The sequence below is a fragment of the Protopterus annectens genome, chromosome 6.part0 (genome assembly GCF_019279795.1).
Source record: "Protopterus annectens isolate FY-2018-M chromosome 6.part0, PAN1.0, whole genome shotgun sequence".
Taxonomy (NCBI): Eukaryota; Metazoa; Chordata; order Ceratodontiformes; family Protopteridae; genus Protopterus; species Protopterus annectens.
Genome location: NC_056737.1, coordinates 1,822,821,487 through 1,822,838,403, shown reverse-complemented (window position 1 = coordinate 1,822,838,403; position 16,917 = coordinate 1,822,821,487). Strand labels below are relative to the sequence as shown.

The window sequence follows — 16,917 nt, the reverse complement described above, 5'->3', positions numbered from 1 at the left end:
GAAAATCTGCAAATGAAAAACTAGACAAGTAATTTTGGAAGAAGTTCTGCAACCTCACAGCCACAGAAGTAAGAACTCTCAAGAAACGGTATGCTTAGTTATCCATAAAAGTTATGACAATCATTAATTGTGGAATTAGTTATTTGTAATAAGGATAATGTTGAAAGAGTGTTCAGTTTGCTGAATGACTAAAAAGTACTTTACTAAAAGTATCAGAAATCACGTAGCTGAATCCCATAAAGAGATTTTGGGGGATGTCTTGTAATACTTCATGGGGTTAGTTTCTCGGATTTAAGCAGGATTTTTATTTTTATTTTCCATGTAAAGGGTCTTCAGTGTGACCTTGGTAAAAGTAGTGGTGCTATTGATTGTCTACAAGACACTGTCATCAAAACTGAGAGGAAATTGATGAGATTATGCAAAGGAACTAAAGGAATACCTCATGGATGTGGAGTCCCCATTAAGTGAAAAGTGAGTCGCTGATAATTTACACACCATTGAGGAACAAATCTAGATGGTGTTATGGAAGCTGTGTCACAAGATATGAATGTGGTCTCAGGGCTCTTGAAAGTGGTAAATAAAACAGCTTGAGGTATCATAGAATTTTTTGAAAGAACAGAATGATTAAGTGTTAACAGTAGCACAGTGAACTTCCAATATGGTTACGCACTGATCAGCAGCTTAACTTCAGTTCTCCCAGTGTGAAAACAGAAGCTGAGAAAAAGGAGTTCCATTGAAACTGTTATTTGGATAAAATTCTGTTACTGTCTATTAAGTACACTGTCTGGATGGCAGCAAAGAAGAAATGTGGAGAAAATGAAAGAAAATCAGCCAGAGAAGTTTGTTTGTCTTTTCAGCTTTTTCTGGTTAGGGGTCACCACAGCAGAACTCTGGTCCACTAATGATTGGTAGCAGATTTTTTTATGGTGCCGAGTTGCCAGCCCGACGCCCATCCTTCAGCGAAGGCACGCCCATTCACGCATGTCTTTCGGAGGCCACTCGACCTCGGGGAAGACATGTAGACTCCACACAGAAGGCATTACAGCCGAGAATTGAACAAGAGAACCTCTTGCTGTGAGGCAACAATGCTACCGCTGTACCACTGTGACGATGAAGAGAAAACACTAGCTGGAAGGATCCTGCCACTGTTCAGTAAAAAGCAGTTCAAATATGGTTTCCAGTTATTTAGAGGAAAATAAATTGAATATGCTCAGAGGTGATTAAAATGAAACAGAGAAGGAATATATCAACTCTAATTACATAGGTCACAAAAATAGAATATGTTTTAACTAACTGTAAAAATAAACTGATAAAACTGCAAAAATCAGAGGTCGAATGAAGAAGAGGTTGGATCAGTAGGTGGCTTCTCGAGAAAAGCCATTTCAAAAAAATAGTAGTTAGAAGACGACACACAAAGAAAACCTAAGATTTTTTACTGTGCCAGAGAACCTGCAAGGAACAGACTGTATTTTATGAAAACACAAATAAGCAACTGGAGTGGTGTTCCACAGCAAGAACTATTAATTGAAAAAGCACATTGAGTATATGTTCCAAACCAGGCCATGAGAAAGCAGTGAAGACTTATATTAGTAAAAATGGAATCATCAGCAGAAAAAGTTTATCCTAACAAAACTGTGCAGAAGAGAAAAGTATTAAAATTCAGAGACAGCAGATTGTTTGTAAAAAATTATCTACTGTACACCAGCCAGAAGAAAAGCAGATTTATTCCAACAATTAGAAAATGTCTACAGGCATGTGTGAGAGTCTAGTTGCTGGTTCCAGCTGACTTCAGTGTATTTTATCTGAAGGATCAAAGGCATTTTTGATGTAGAGCAGTCTAAGGAGGAAATAAAAAGTTTATCCAAAAAAAGTGAGCAGGCAAGAAAGGGATTTTCATTCTCATTCTTTTGACAATAATGGTCAGAGAGAGAGAGAGACTCTGCCAGTGAAACCTTTTCCAGTGGCCCAAAGAAAAATGCTTGAGAGAGAGAAAAAAGTACAGGAACTGACTAGAAGAATCAAGAGTCCCTTGGACTTGAACCAGAGTCTAGTTTTGGGAGATGTGGATGATCAGGAAAAAGACTAGCAACACTGAAATTAGTGAATAAATGTGAGATTATAAAGCATCAATCACATTTGCGAAATATGGCTTTGCAAATAAAAGTGACTGTGAAAAGACTAGACATTTGTTGACTTTGTTAAACTCGGTGGTCTATAAAGTATAGAACCTACATTTTGTGTTTAATGTTTAGAAGGGCACTAAGGAGAAAAAAGAAGTGACTGTAATTAAAACAATTTTTGTTCTTATTAGCATTTGTGCACAATATTTCGCAATATAAACACGTTATATTCTAAAGCAGTTTTGTATAGTGTGCAGCTGGTATTTCAAATATTCGGTTGTCTTTTCGGTGATTGTTCTGTGTGTATTGAAGGAAACAAGTATTTTTAGTTGCAAAAAAATATAGGTTTTTACAGTATAATAAGTGGGGGTCAGGTATAAAAGTATGTTGTGTATATTATATGTAGAACTAAAATACAATTTTCATTGTTTTTGCTTAAGCTATAAACAAGTTTTTTGTAAGCAGATGTCTCAGTTACATATAAGATGACTACGATTGAAGGCAGGTAGCCAGGGGAATTCTGTACACTGTGTTCTGAATACAATTTACAAAGATTCCTACATGGATTTGCAAGTTATTGGAGTTCTGAGCAATTTTTCCTGAGTAAAATGCATAATTGAAGGTGAAATGACTTATGCAGGTCAGTGAAAAAATAAAAGATTGAAATCATGGGAGTTGAATAAGAAATAGCCTCCCCAACAGCCTCAATACTTTAATGCATTTAATAGAATAATGCATCATTAGTTTTATGTAAAGGTATCGAGAGTACTTTTTCTTAGGGGTAAAATTTAATGTTTTCTGAAAGCATACCATCTGTTAAAATAGATAAAAAACTAGAAAACAATCTGTATAAGTGGGTACACAGGTTGTACCATGCGGTTTAACATGGGTAACCTTAATTTTAGTTTAGGCTATGCCTGTGAATGCAGCTGTTGATATGGGCCGATTGTTCCTGTCTGGAGGATTAAACTTCATTTGTTAAAAAATGTATGTAGTTTTTTCTGTTTGTTCTAAGTTAAAAGGAGTGGGGGTGTTCTGAAAATGTACTTAATGTTTTGTTTGAGGGTTTTCATTAAAGTGAAAAGTCTTAAGAAATGTGTCATAGGTTCAAATAGAGATGAGAAGAAACAACTGTATAAAAGATCAGCCTGCTAAACATTAGTGTGTGCATGTAAGACAAAAGTAGAAAATGCACGTTCAAAAAACTGTCATGCATAATAAATGGGATCAACAACTTTTTATCATAATGGCTACTGTATCCATATTATCTTGGAATGTAAATGGCCCAACAGGTATAGACAAAAAGGAAAGAATGTCGGCTTATATTAAGAAGTGCAGAGTGCAAATGACAATGCTGCAAGAGGCATATTTGGAATTAAATGAATGTGGGATTTAAGAAAAAAAGGATTTCAGGATGGATATTCAGCAAAATAGTGACAAAGGAAAGGAGGAGTAATAATACTGATTGCTAGATGATAGTAATAAAAGAGAAAAATGACAATAATGGTAGATGTGTGGTAGTAATGAGTTACTGGCAAGGGAGGAGGATTACACCAGCATATATTTATATTTCACCAAAAATTGATATTATGGAACAAGAAAATGTTGGGAGAAATAATCAGCTTTCAGCTGGGAATATAGGTGGGGGCTGGAACTTGATTTGCAGCAGTGAGGATGTGCCTTGGGGACATAGAAGGGAAAATATAACAAAAGTGGATAGATTTCTGAAGACATTTATGAAAATATTTGGTATGGAAGATGTGAAGTCAGTAGTAGGATCTCTAAGGGAATTTACATATTATTCCCCAAGGTACAATAGCTAGGCTAGAAGAGACAGAAATTATATTTCACAAGAATATGTACATTTAATTGAAAGCGTTGCCATGCATCCAATAATTGTTTCAGATCATGCAACTGTAACAACTAACATAAAATGAAGGACAATGAAGTAAAAAGGAGACATTGGTGCTTCCCCTCCTATTTAATTAATAGGTTCATAGGTTGGTACTAGGCTATCAGCCCTAGGGCCTATACAAGCCTAGCCATAACAATTCCCTGGCTATTTCTTCCACACTATTTACTTCCCTGGACCCCTGTCTAGCAGGGCGACTGACGTGATCCCCGGGGTGAATTTCCTTTCTCCCATCCAATCGTCAAGGTTCCTTTTGAAGAGGGCCAAAGAGGCACTCTGCTTGACATGTATGGGCAATCTATTCCAGAGTCTGGGGAGTCTCTGGGTCAGGAACCTATCCCTCCAGCATGTTTTGTTTATTGTGATGACAAGGTTTAGATCCCTGGAGCGTGTGGCTCTGAGGGATTGGGATTTCCTTAAGTGTAGCATGTCCAACAGCTCTGGGTTTGACATGGCCTTGTATGTTAAGTAAAGATCGCCTCTGAGTAGACGATATGTGACGGAGTATAGATGGAGTTTTTTAAGGCGGTCAGCATAGGGCATCTGCTTTAGGCCTGTGATTCTTTTAGTGAGGTTTTTCTGTGGCCTTTCCAGTTGTTGCAGATGTCTTGAGAGGTACATACCAAACGGGGCATTGTATTCTATAATGGGTCTAATGAGGGATGAGTACAGTGGGACAATGACCTCCTTTTTTCTGGATGAAAAGCCCTTAGTGATGAGGTGTGCCACATAGAAGGATTTCCTGACTGGTGTGGCGATGTGGTTATCGAAGGTGAGACCACTGTCCACCTGTGTCCCTAAGTCTGTTATCAAACTTTCAGAGTTTAGTGTACTGCCACCTATATGGTAATTCACGGATACATGTTTTTTCCCAAAGGGGATAACTATACATTTCTTGGCATTGAGCTTGAGCCCATGGCTCTGGCACCAAGCATCTGTTTCTGTAAGGCCCTTTTGTAGAGTATCCACATCATTTGGGGATTCAATAATGGCTCCCAGTTTGCAGTCATCTGCAAACTTTGTTATCCAGAGTCCCTTAGTGTTGGCTTGTACTTCGGAGTGGTAGATGCCAAGCAAGAGCGGTCCCAGGACTGAACCCTGAGGTGCTCCACTTGTCACTTGTCTGGAGATGGATTTGGAGTCTGCTACTTTTACAGTGTGGGTTCTATCAGTAAGCCAGTTAGCCACCCATTGGGTGACGTAGGGATTAATGCCCAGCTTAGTAAGTTTATCTATGATTCCATAGTGGGGGATGGAAGACAGAAATTTCTTCAGAAGTTATATCTAGTGAGTGGGATAAAGTAATAGTGGAATTTAAAACTAGGATAGAAAGAAAATAAATATGGTTAGGAAGGAAGAATTATTTAGAGGGTCGGACAAAGACTAAAGTATTGACGAATAAGAGGAGTCTCACAGAGCAAGAAAAGTCGCAACTGCAAAGTGCTAAAGAGAAAATAAGGAACTTTGACAATATGCATGAGTTTAGAAAGATTGCTGTTGAGCATTTTATTGATACTTCCATGGCACAAAAACTTTTAGCACAACAGCTTGGGCATAAGAAAGCAGAGAGGGTCATTGCCAAACTTAGGGAACCAATAACATGAAAAATAAGCAGAGAACCTGTAGAGGTAGTAAAAATATTTTGTAAAAATTTATGAAAATTTGTATAAAGCAGAAAAAATGTGGAAATTTGAAAAAGCACAAAAGTAAATATTTATGGAAGGTTAGAGAGAGATGAGTCTCAGCATTTAGTAGTTAAGATAGGAGAAGATGAAATAAAAATGGTGACATATAATCAATGTTCAGGAATGTCTCTAGGAATAGATGATATTCCTGTGGAAGTTTGGAAGCTAGGAGGGAAGAAGGAGATAAAGATCTGAAAGCTTTTGTTTAACAGTATTTTAAAAAGGGGGGTAGCACCAACATCCTAAAAGAAAGCTGTGATGCCTGTAGTACCTAAAGACTGTAAAGACCCGTCAGACCCAGCTTCATATAGACACATTTAAATTTTAATCCATGATTATAAAGTATGTTTTGTCTAATAACTAAAATAATGCAAATGTGTTGCTGGAATTGATAGATAAGGGTCAATGTGGACTTGTGGAGGGGAGGCAAACATCTGACAACATTAATAGAATAATCATGATCCAGAGAGAATCAGAATGTAAGAGAATTTATTTTATTTTACATTTGTTAACCGGGGGTGTCTAAGCCGAAAAGGCCCTTTTTCAGCAGAGGCCCAGGGAGAAAAGCTCCACATAGAAAAAATACAGATGCATTTAGATATCTAGACATGATCAGTATACACAAATTACAATAGACATGTTTTTACAGTGGTATGCAGCACATCAACAGTTACAGTGGAGAGAACAAACAAGAAAATATTAATTTAAAAATAAAGGTAATTAATAGAGTTGTGGTATACAGCTGAAATTTGGAACATAGGTAGAATACATACATAGTATACAGGTACAGTACATACGTTGTACATTAGCCAGTGTTTGTGGGTAAGAGTGAAAGCTATTATCAAGTACTCTAGGTTTAGTATGTATACAGCTGTTGTTGTTGGGTCTTGAGGCAGAGAAAGCATTCAGCAGAGAGGTGAGATTTTATAAGCTCTCAAAGTCTTCTGAGACAATACTACATTGATGTGGTATAGCAACAAGCAAGGGGGTAGAGGCACAGTTCTACCTTCTGTGCAGACTTGCTCTTCAGGTCTGGGATATAGTTGTCCATTATCAAGTGACTTTTCAGGCTGTATACATTACTTCAGAGCAAAGTATAGTTGAGCAGGTCCAGTACACAGGCTCATGAATGGATGCTTCACAGAGATGTGTTTCTGTCAGTGAGGTACTCCACAGATAGATCATTTTGCCTCCACTCTAAAAGGACAACTTCCTCTTTATTGTACCAGAGCCCCAAGCCCTCAGGCTTGGAAGGTGGGTACATAATCTTTTCCTTGGAAGGGAATGTTTCTCTACACCTTTCCTCACATTCCTGTAATTCCGAGGATCCTGCTCAAGATCAAGCAAGACTCCCCCAAACTCTTGCTGGTGACTCCCTTTTGGCCAAAGCTGCATTAGTTCACCCCTTCTTCCTCACTTAGCAAGGGGTAATCACCACAAGTTACCTCATAGGGTGGATCTTCTCACATAAGACAAGGAGTCTCTTATCCATCCTCACTTGTCCAGTCATCAACTGACCCTGTCGTTGATAGCATTATATAATTTTTGGGCACCTCTTTTCTGAGGATGTGCTTAGGGTTCTGCAAGAGGCCAGGAAACCCACTACCAGAAAACTGTATTTGTCCAAATGGAAGAGATTTTCTATCTGGTGCCTTTCTCATAACCAGGATCCCTTTTCAGTGGGGATCTCTCTGATTCTCTCTTATTTGTGTGAATTGCTCCATGCTGGGTTGGCATATTCTTCAGTTAAAGCTCACCTTTAAGCTATTTCTGGTTGCCTGCCCTTGACTCCTCCTCTTGCCTCTAGGTTTGAGATCAAATAATTTCTTAAATGCTTCCTTCATATCGGTCCTCCCAGGAAGCCTATTTCACCTTCCTGAGTCCTCAATTTTGTACTTGAAAAATTTACTCCAGCTGCTTTTGAGCCTGCAGCTTCAGCTTCCTTGCAACATTGTACTTGAAAGACTGTTCATCTTTTGGCCCTTACTTCAGTTAGAAGAGTCTCTGAACTCCAGGCTGTTATGGCTCTTCTGCATTTCTTCTTTGTCATAATGACAGGGTATCTCTTCATACTAATACTTCTTGTATGCGCAAGGTGGTCAATGAGTTTTCTCTTAATCACTCTGCCAATTTACCCTCCTTTTTTCTTTCGCCACAGTCTGCAAGTGAGAAGGTCCTCCACACATTGGATTTGGATGGCAGCTCAGATATTATTTGGATAAGAGTAAGGCCATCTGAGCAACTTTTTGTTTCCTTTCATCCCTGTTCTTTGGGTTTGGCAGCTTCTAGACAAACCATTTCTTCCTGTATCTCTAAGGCCATTTATTTTTGTTACTCCTTTCATGGCAAATGTCTTTCTGCCTCTGTAAAGCCACATTCTACTAGAGCTGTTGCTTCCTCTGGTGTTTTTTTAAGGACTGGTAACCAACTCCATCCTTGATGCTGCTGCGTGGACTTATGTCCATACCTTCATTAAACATTACATGTTGGATGCTGTCTCCCGTGCAAGAGCTGACTTTGCCAGAGCTACCCTGAATGGGTTTCTAAAGGGCTCTTATGTGCTTTCCTCCTCCCAAGATTCCTGTTGAGCTCCTATACTCTCCCTGGACAGGAATTTCTCATGCACATGTTCCTCCTGGCCCTTAGGGATATTCTATTCCTCCTGGGCCTTTTCAATTTTGTGGTATGTATGTCTGTACATTGCGTTAATTCCCTAGGCTTTGCATGGGGAGCATAAATGTGACGTATGATGTCTATAAATTCCAAAGACTTTAGTATACTGGCCAGACACTGGGTTATCTTTGGCAGGAGGCCCCTTATGTAAAGAATGCTGCAACAGTAAAGAGAAGGACATCTACTGTTATAGTAAGATTTTATACAACTGTACTTTTTGGGAGTGCAATGAGTTGGCAAACTGTAAAAATTACCTTCAGAGTACTCTGTCAGAAATATTATGTAAGCAAACTGAGGGAATTATTATTTTTTGTTGTTGTTTTATGAGCTGTGTAACAGGATCTGAATTGCCTAGTTATGTTTAATTGTGGTGATTGCAGTTACTAGAAAATGGAAGTAAAAGTCTAAACCAACTGTATTTGATGTAGTGAATATTGTAACGGGATGAAAAAATGGAAGTGGGATCTTTAGAAAAGGGTAGGAGTATATCACACAGAAAATTTTGAAATTGTGGGAACAATACCTGCAGAATAATGTTTTAGAGGAGTGAAGTTCAAGGGAAGACATGAATATAACAGTTTATGTAATGTTGATTGTGTTGTATAAAACAATATATGTGAGGTATGTTTGTAACAGTGAACATGTTAATATGGTTTGTTTTTTTTATATACATACATTTACTTGTATCTAAAGTGATAATTCAGTAAAAGTGTTTAAAAAAAGAAGGCAAGATGGTACTATCCTTTTGTTTTTGAGTTTGTAGTATGTAATGGGAGGAAAGAATTAAGCAACCATTTGAGGGACTTTTGGTCATTAATAATTACCATTGTCAGATGAGTTCTTGGATAATGACTACTAACATAAATGTTCAGATGATGAACCTGAGAGGTGAAATTTATTTCACTTTTATTTCATGCGAGACTCTGGTTTGCTTGTTTATGCAGTTAGCTCTGAGTGGTGGCTGGTAGCATGCACAACAATATTGTCATGGTCTTGCTGTATTGAACTTGCTGTTATAAGGGACTCAGTTAATGTTGAATTTGTATTGCCAAGGGAAATGATTATTGTAGTAATCTTATCAAGGTCATGTTAATATATGTTTCACACTTAACAGGGTGTTAAATATTTAGCTAACTGACATGCTCTCTTATTTTTGAATATTTTAACATGTTACAAAGTTCTATTGAAGTAAGCAGGTTGATTATTAATGTGCTGTACTGTGTGTTAATGCTTTACTGATTTTCATGGGCAGTATTAAGTGAGGATGTTCTAATTTTTTGAGTGTATTGTACATACAGTCACCATATATGCATAAGTGAATGTTGGTTCCAGATTAGAAGTGTGCATAGCTCTCAACTTCTTAGCACAAAAAAATCTGGACAAAGCCAAAAATAAGAGGGGGGGGGGGCAAAGCCCCCAAAATAGGGACACATTTTAAATATTGCTCTTATCAACTTAGAAAGTTAATAGAATAAAATGTCTTGTGTCACCATGTATTTTCTGAAGGATATAAAATCTGAAACTCAAATTCCTGTTATTATTTAGTGAATTCATTCACTGATTTGCCACAAAAATCTAGAAAATCACAAATTTTATGAGGAACAGACCAAAATATGAGGCAAGAATCTAGACATTCAGTGAAAATCTGTACAGTTGAAAGGCATTCAAGTGTGCCGCAATATTTCAAGATGCTGCTAAGCTGAAAACCTTGGAAAATAGGTAGGTTTGTATTATGATGCATTAGGAGGAAATTGGAATTCTGCAGCTATATGGTGTTTGGAAGGCCCACGCTATGAATAATGCAGAGGGACTAAAAATTATGGACCTGATGTACAGGTGAGTATCATCCTGAGTTAGAAGTGCAAGTTCAAATATTGAAAATGCATTTATAAAGGACATTTTATAAATAGGTAACTGTTTCTCCTAATAATAGATGTGTGCCCGAATGTTGTATTTCACAAACTGTGAAATTAATAATGTTACTGTGAGGTATATGCCTTATAACTAGTCTGAAAAAGATATACTTGCTTAAGAAGTTAATATTTGTTAGATGTGTTATTGCCAAAGTGTGTTAAGATTTCCATTATAGGTACAGTATCATAACCAGGGACACAGATTTTCTATTTTTCTGGAAAAATACTGGTAAGTAATGAATTTGTACTAGATGAATATTGGAAAAACAAAGAATATTCACAAAATTTAAAGTCTTAAGCCAAGAGCTCTGATTCATCATAAACTGTAGTTCTAATATTTACTGCTAAAATGTCATCTTGCTTTATTGATCTTAACATACTGTTTAACAGCAGAATATCTTTATAGATAACAATATCATAAGTTAACAAACATGCTTACCTATCCTTATTTAGATTTGTGCACCGTATAGAATGTAATAACCCTTCAGGCAGCAGTCATAACCTCCACATTACCATCAAGAAATTCTAACCACTAAGAATCTTTCTGCAGCGTATTGGAGGTGCTGTAATTTGTCATTTATTTATCTAATTTGTATTAATATATTTAATTATCATGAGTTTTAATATTTTTGTCTTTAAATGGTTAATTGAGTAATATTTGATGTAACATGACTGCATTATAATAAAATGATAAACCACCTACATTTAAGGTGTTTGTGCTTTTTAGCCCCCCCCCCCCCACCAAAAAAGGGCCAGTGAGGCAGAATTTACTCTGCATTCTGTTATTGCTTGAGAGGAAAGTGAGAGCTGTATTAGATGCCATTTGAATTCCACATGATATAGAACTACTTTGTGGAATAGTGATGGTGTAGTATGTTTCTCTTTCTTCTCTTGCCTGTTAGTTTAACTTACTTGATTGTGTGTTTGACAGGTTCATAGGTCTATTGGCCCTAGGGCCTACATAAGCCTAGCCAAAAAGGTACCCTGGCTTTCGCCACCCAAGAAATTATTTTCCTGTGCCCCTGTCGAGCAGAGCCACAGAGGTGATCCCCGGGATAAATTTCCTATTTCCCATCTAACCATCAAGATTTTTCTTGAAGAGTGCTTATGAGGAGCTTTGTTTTATATAGATAGGTAGTTTGTTCCAGAGTATGGGAAGTCTCTGGGACTGGAATCTATCCCTCCAGCGTGTTCTGTTTATTGTGGTGACAAGGTTTAGGTCCCTAGAGCGTGTAGCTCGTAGAGATTGGGATTTCTTTAAGTGGAGCATGTCCAACAGCTCTGGGTTTGACATAGCTTTGTATGTTAGGCAGAGCTCGCCTCTGAGTAGGTGATATGCATTGGAGTAAGGATGGAGTTTTTTGAGACGGTCTGCATAGGGCATCTGTTTGAGGCCGGTAATCCTCTTTGTAAAGTATTTCTGTGGCCTTTCCAGTTGTTGTAGATGTCTTGTGAGGTACATACCAAAAGGGGTGTTGTACTCTATATTGGGTCTAATGAATGACGAGTGGAGGGGAACAATGGCCTCTTATTTCCTGGATGAGAAGCCTTTTATGATGAGGTGTGCCACTTAGAAGGATGTCTTGACTACTGTAGTAATGTGATTATCAAAGGAGAGACTACTGCCCACCCGTCTCCCAAGGTCTCTTATCACACTTTTGGTGTTAAGTAGACTACCACGTATGTGGTAGTTCATGGGTACAGAGTTTTTACCAAAGGGGATGACAATACACTTTTTGGCATTGAACTTGAGGCCATGGCTTTGACACCAGGCATCTGTCTCAGTGAGGCCCTTTTGTAGGATGTCCACATCATTAAGAGTTTAGATTACGGCTCCTAGTTTGCAGTCATCTGCGAACTTCATTAGCCAAAGAACTTCTGTGTTAGCCTGTACTTCAGAAAACTAGATGCCAAACAGGAGAGGACCCAGGACTGAACCCTGTGGTACTCCACTTGTCACTGGTCTGAAGTCAGATTTGGAGTCTGCTACTTTCACAGTGTGGGTTCTGTCAGTGAGCTAGTTGGCAACCCATCTTGTGATATAGGGATTTTATACCTAATTTAGTGAGTTTATCTACAATTCCAGAGTGGGGGATGGTGTCAAAAGCCTTGTCGAGAGCTAGATAGGCTGTGTGAACCACCTTACCCTCATCTACGACTCTGGTGACTGCTTCAAAGAAGTCTATCAGGTTTAGGAGACATGATCTGCCTTTTACAAACCCGAACTGGGTGGGGTCCAGAGTTTGGAGATTACCAGTGTCTTTGTTTATAAGTTCCATGATGACACATTCTATGGCCTTGTAGACCAGACTCGTCAGGCTAATGGGGCGGTAGTTCCCAGGGTTCTTGGCAGTGCCCCCTTTGTAGAGTGGGATAACCATTGCTGTGCCCCATTCAGTGGGCACAAAGCCTGAGGTTAGGCTATAATTGGACATGGTGCTTAGGTGGGGTGCCAATTCGTTCTGTAGTTCATGTAGAATGCAGCATGGAATGTTGTCAGTTCCCATGGATGCTGTGTTTTTGGCTTTGGAGAGTGTGTTTTTTACCTATGCAGCCGTGATTACAGGTATTATAATGTATTGCAAGTGGGATTATTTTTGTATGGGGAATTCTGTGGGGGCACCTCCAGTAATTACCTTAGATGCTAGTCTACAGTGTATGCAACTACATGTCTTAACATTGCCCATGTTGTAGGTGCTGCGCTTCACCCAGAGTAGGCCCTTTTAAAGTACATGAATGTTTATTTATATGTACATTTTATCTGATATTCATATCAGTTAAATAAATAATCATATATGTCTGATGAGATATGGTCTGAACCCAGGCTGCTGAAATAATATGTGTTGTGCTCTCTAAGGTAGTAAACATTTGGCTTAGGTAGCGTAGAAGTTTCCAGTGTTTTTTTTTTTTTTTTAGCAGCTGGATAATTTTCTGTCATGGTATTAAATATGATTATTTTGGATCCAGAGTATTGAAATGGCATTGTTAGTTTAATTTCATTGTCTTTTAAATTTAAAACTTTAGGGAATTTTATATTCCAGATGTACATTTTTGAATGTAATATACTGTAAGATACTGCCTGATGATTAACCATGATTATTTTTCATTCCGTTTTATTCTAGCATCAACTCCTTATAATTCTTTCACTTTAAATTTAAATAGTATTTTCAGTGTTTTGATATAGGTTAACTTTCATGTTTTATACTCTTCCACTCTACTGTTCTTGTAAGGTTTTTGTGTTATTTATTTTATTTTATTTGTATTTATTTTCTGGGGTAGAGCAATTATCTCATTGACCTTTATCAGACTCCATCTAGGAGCAGTGTTTGGTTAAGTGACTTGCTTAGAGTCTCACAGTTAGGCAGTGCAGGCTGAAGGAATCAAATCTTAAGTAAACTGGCTAAGACTGTTTGAGACATTTTTGAACTAAATGGAGACCATATATTCATTTTATAGGATTTCATATTTTTTGGGCTGCCAACATTTATGTATCAATTTTCAAATTATTTGTGTTCACATTCCAGGTACATGATTGTGTTACACTTTTTCATGCTGCCGTCCTTGTAATTAAATAAAGCACGTTAGCTAGGTCTTGGCTGTTTCACCATTTTTTTTTTGCTCTATCATTACAGACATTTTCCAATATGGCAAGTTAGTTTGTTGTATTCCTCCTTTGCAGGGAGAAGCAGTCCGCCTGGCTCGGCAGCTACCTTTGCGTTTTTCAAAAGAAGATATACAAGACACAATATGCAGAATGAAGCAGCAACTTGGAAAAGAAATCAAAATGTGTGTTCATGGTCGTCCATTTTTTCATTACTTAGTAGATATTCCAGAGATGGAATAGCAGTCTAAAGTTGTATGTAAAAACTTGTATTTTGGTGTTCTTTCTATGCATCAATGTTTTTGTAATTAATACTGATGGCAGTACAGCCATGGAGAGTTATAAATACATTTTATAAAAATAAAAATCATGGTTTCTCAGTGACTGTAGCATATTCCCCCTTTTTTAAACTGGTTATCCAGACTGATGCTGTTAAATGTTCTTGTGCATTTTGCATACTTCCTGAGCTTTAAAATAACAAGACTGCATTTTAGAATAGTCAGCTGAGGTCAGTTGAATTAGTAGCATAGTGTACTATCATGAGTTTTAAAGTATAACGGTTCACATAAACTGGATTGCCTTCTGTAGCCTGAATAAACTTTGCAAATCTGTTCCTTGAGCTTCATTGAACATAGTGCCTAAAAAATGTTTTTTTTTAATCCAGGTACTTTTATGTGATACCAGACTTCTAGTTAGTCAGGTTGTAGATCATGTATTCCAGAAAAGGATTAGCATTTTAGATCTGGGCTGCTAGTTCTTCACTCCTTTTGTATCACATGTAACCCTCAAGCAAAAAAAAAAAAATGAAGACTAGCATATGTGAGCAGTAATACTGTTCACTTATTTCATGTCAGCTAAATTTCTTGCAGATCTAGAATGTCAGTAGCCAAATCTAGGATCCATAATCCGGAGTTCTTGCTCAAATTTTTGTTGTTGCCATATATTAAACCAAGCAGCTTTCACTGAATGCCTTATTCCCCTTGTAACTAACTAGCTAAGTCTTTCTTTATACAGGCAGTTGGCAGGTCCAAGAGGTAGGACAAGAACCTTGCAGTCTATTTATTCTCCTACCAGAGAGCTTAATCACCCTTTATTCCCCTTTCACTCAGAGACAAGAGTCAGGCTGTAGAACTTCCAATATGGCTGCACATTGAGTAACAGCTTAATTCTAGCTCTCCCAGTGTGAAAACAGAAACTCAGCAGAGAAAGCCAATAAACTTTTGTGTTTCTGGGTAAATTTCAGTAACTGACTAGTAAGTGCACTTCCTGGATGCCTTGAAAAAAGAAATACAGAAGACCTAAAAGAAAATCGGCTACAAAAGATGAAGAAAAAACACTGACTGGGAAAGGTTCTGCAGCTGTTAAGCAACGGGCAGTGCAGCCTCTCGACATGACTCCCAGTGACCTGGAAAAGAGTGTGGGACAGCAACAAAATGAGTGAGGCACTGATGGAGTGTATCAATTCAAGCAATAAAAGGATGGAAAAAAATAGAAGAAACATTAAACAGATATCCAGATGAGGTGATTAAAATGCAAAAATCAAAGGTTGAAATAAAGAAGGAGCTGGCTGAGTATGGAACTGCTCAAGTGGTAGAATGGGGGGGGGTGAAGCATGTGTGGAAGACTTTGAAATTGTTGGCTGTGCTGGAGAGGCTGGAAGGACAGACTGCATTAATTTTATGTGGTCACAGGTAGGCAGCTGGACTGGTGATCTACTGCAGGAGTTGGTTGTGAAATGTGGTAGAACGGGAAAGTCTGGAGGTATTGGGCTTTGTTCAACTTGTGGGGGACTGTGAAGCATGAGCCCTGCTTCATGTCTTTGTTGTTTGGGGAGATACTTTGGGAAGGGGAGGAGGAGGGGAGAGGGTTGACTGTAAGTAAAACAATTTTTTCTTAATGGGACTATTTTCATAGTGTATGATTTTCTTTACATGCTGTGGATTGGAATTTTCTCGGTTGTTTTTGGGTGTGGTATGTATGCTGTTGTGAACAGGTGCTCCAGTTTTTTTCCTTTCTCCATGTTTCTGTCTTTCTCCTTGTTCAGTTTTAAGAAATGTGGGTACTGCAATATAGGGGAAAAAGGAGGGGTCTGGCTGAAGGACTATGGCAGGAGAAAAGTTGTTGTGCTTTTTCTTGTTCTTTCATGGATGCATGGATTTGGGGCCCTTGGTTTGATCTGGTGGCAAGCTTTGGAGGGCAGGTGGATGAAAGTATTGAATGTTGTAGAGCTTTTTTTCTAGCAAATAAATGTATGCTTGGTAGCAATTTTTTATCTGGTCCTCATGTCTCCATAGAGACAATCTGATGAAGCGAAATTAGCTAGGGGATAATGTTCTCTGAAAGCAGTCAGATGTTTTCCCAGCTGGGAGAGCCATAAAGATAAGACAAAACCATACAGCACTTAGAAGCACAGGCTGTACCATGCATCTTGGCATGGATGACCTGTCTTTTAGGTTAACTCAAGTCTGTGAATGTAGTTGTCAGTTTAGGATGTTTGTTCCTATTAGGAGGATAAAACTTCAGTAGTTTTGCATGTTAGTATCCAGTTGATAGGTTTGGGGGGTATTGGGGTATTTGTTTTTGTTTGAGGGCTTTCTATAAAACAAAAAGCTTTGTAAGATATGACAGGGTTCAAGTGGGTATGGCAAGAAACAACTGTTTAAAAGTTCAGTCTGCCAAACAGTATATGTATATAACACAAAAGCTGGAACTAGACATTTAATAAAAAAAGCTGATATACGTAAAAGGTGGGAATAATAACTTTTTAATACAATGATACTTTTTTGTAATGCCTTTAAATTCCAATGGTCTCACAGATAAATACAAAACAGAAAGAGTAGTGAACTGTATTAAAAAAATGTCAAATGCAAATAGCTGTGGACAGGAGACACAGTGGGAAAGAACTGAACATGTGAATTTGATAAAGAAAGGTTATGAGGATGGTTATTCTGTGAAATACCTGGGAAAATGAAAAGTGGAATAGTTGTATTAATTGCAAGAGGAACTCCAATAG

The 16,917-nt window shown here is 38.0% G+C and overlaps 1 protein-coding gene across 1 annotated transcript in view; it reads left to right on the top strand.

Annotated features, from left to right (window-relative positions):
• Positions 1 to 14,288, top strand: part of PMS1 (PMS1 homolog 1, mismatch repair system component) — a 2,357,833-nt gene extending 2,343,545 nt beyond the window's left edge. Inside the window, exon 13 of the mRNA XM_044075169.1 lies at positions 13,983 to 14,288. Coding sequence (XP_043931104.1) covers positions 13,983 to 14,147 — 165 coding nt within the window. The 3' untranslated portion in view covers positions 14,148 to 14,288. The remainder of the gene's footprint in view (positions 1 to 13,982) is intronic.
• The last annotated feature ends 2,629 nt before the right edge of the window (positions 14,289 to 16,917 follow it).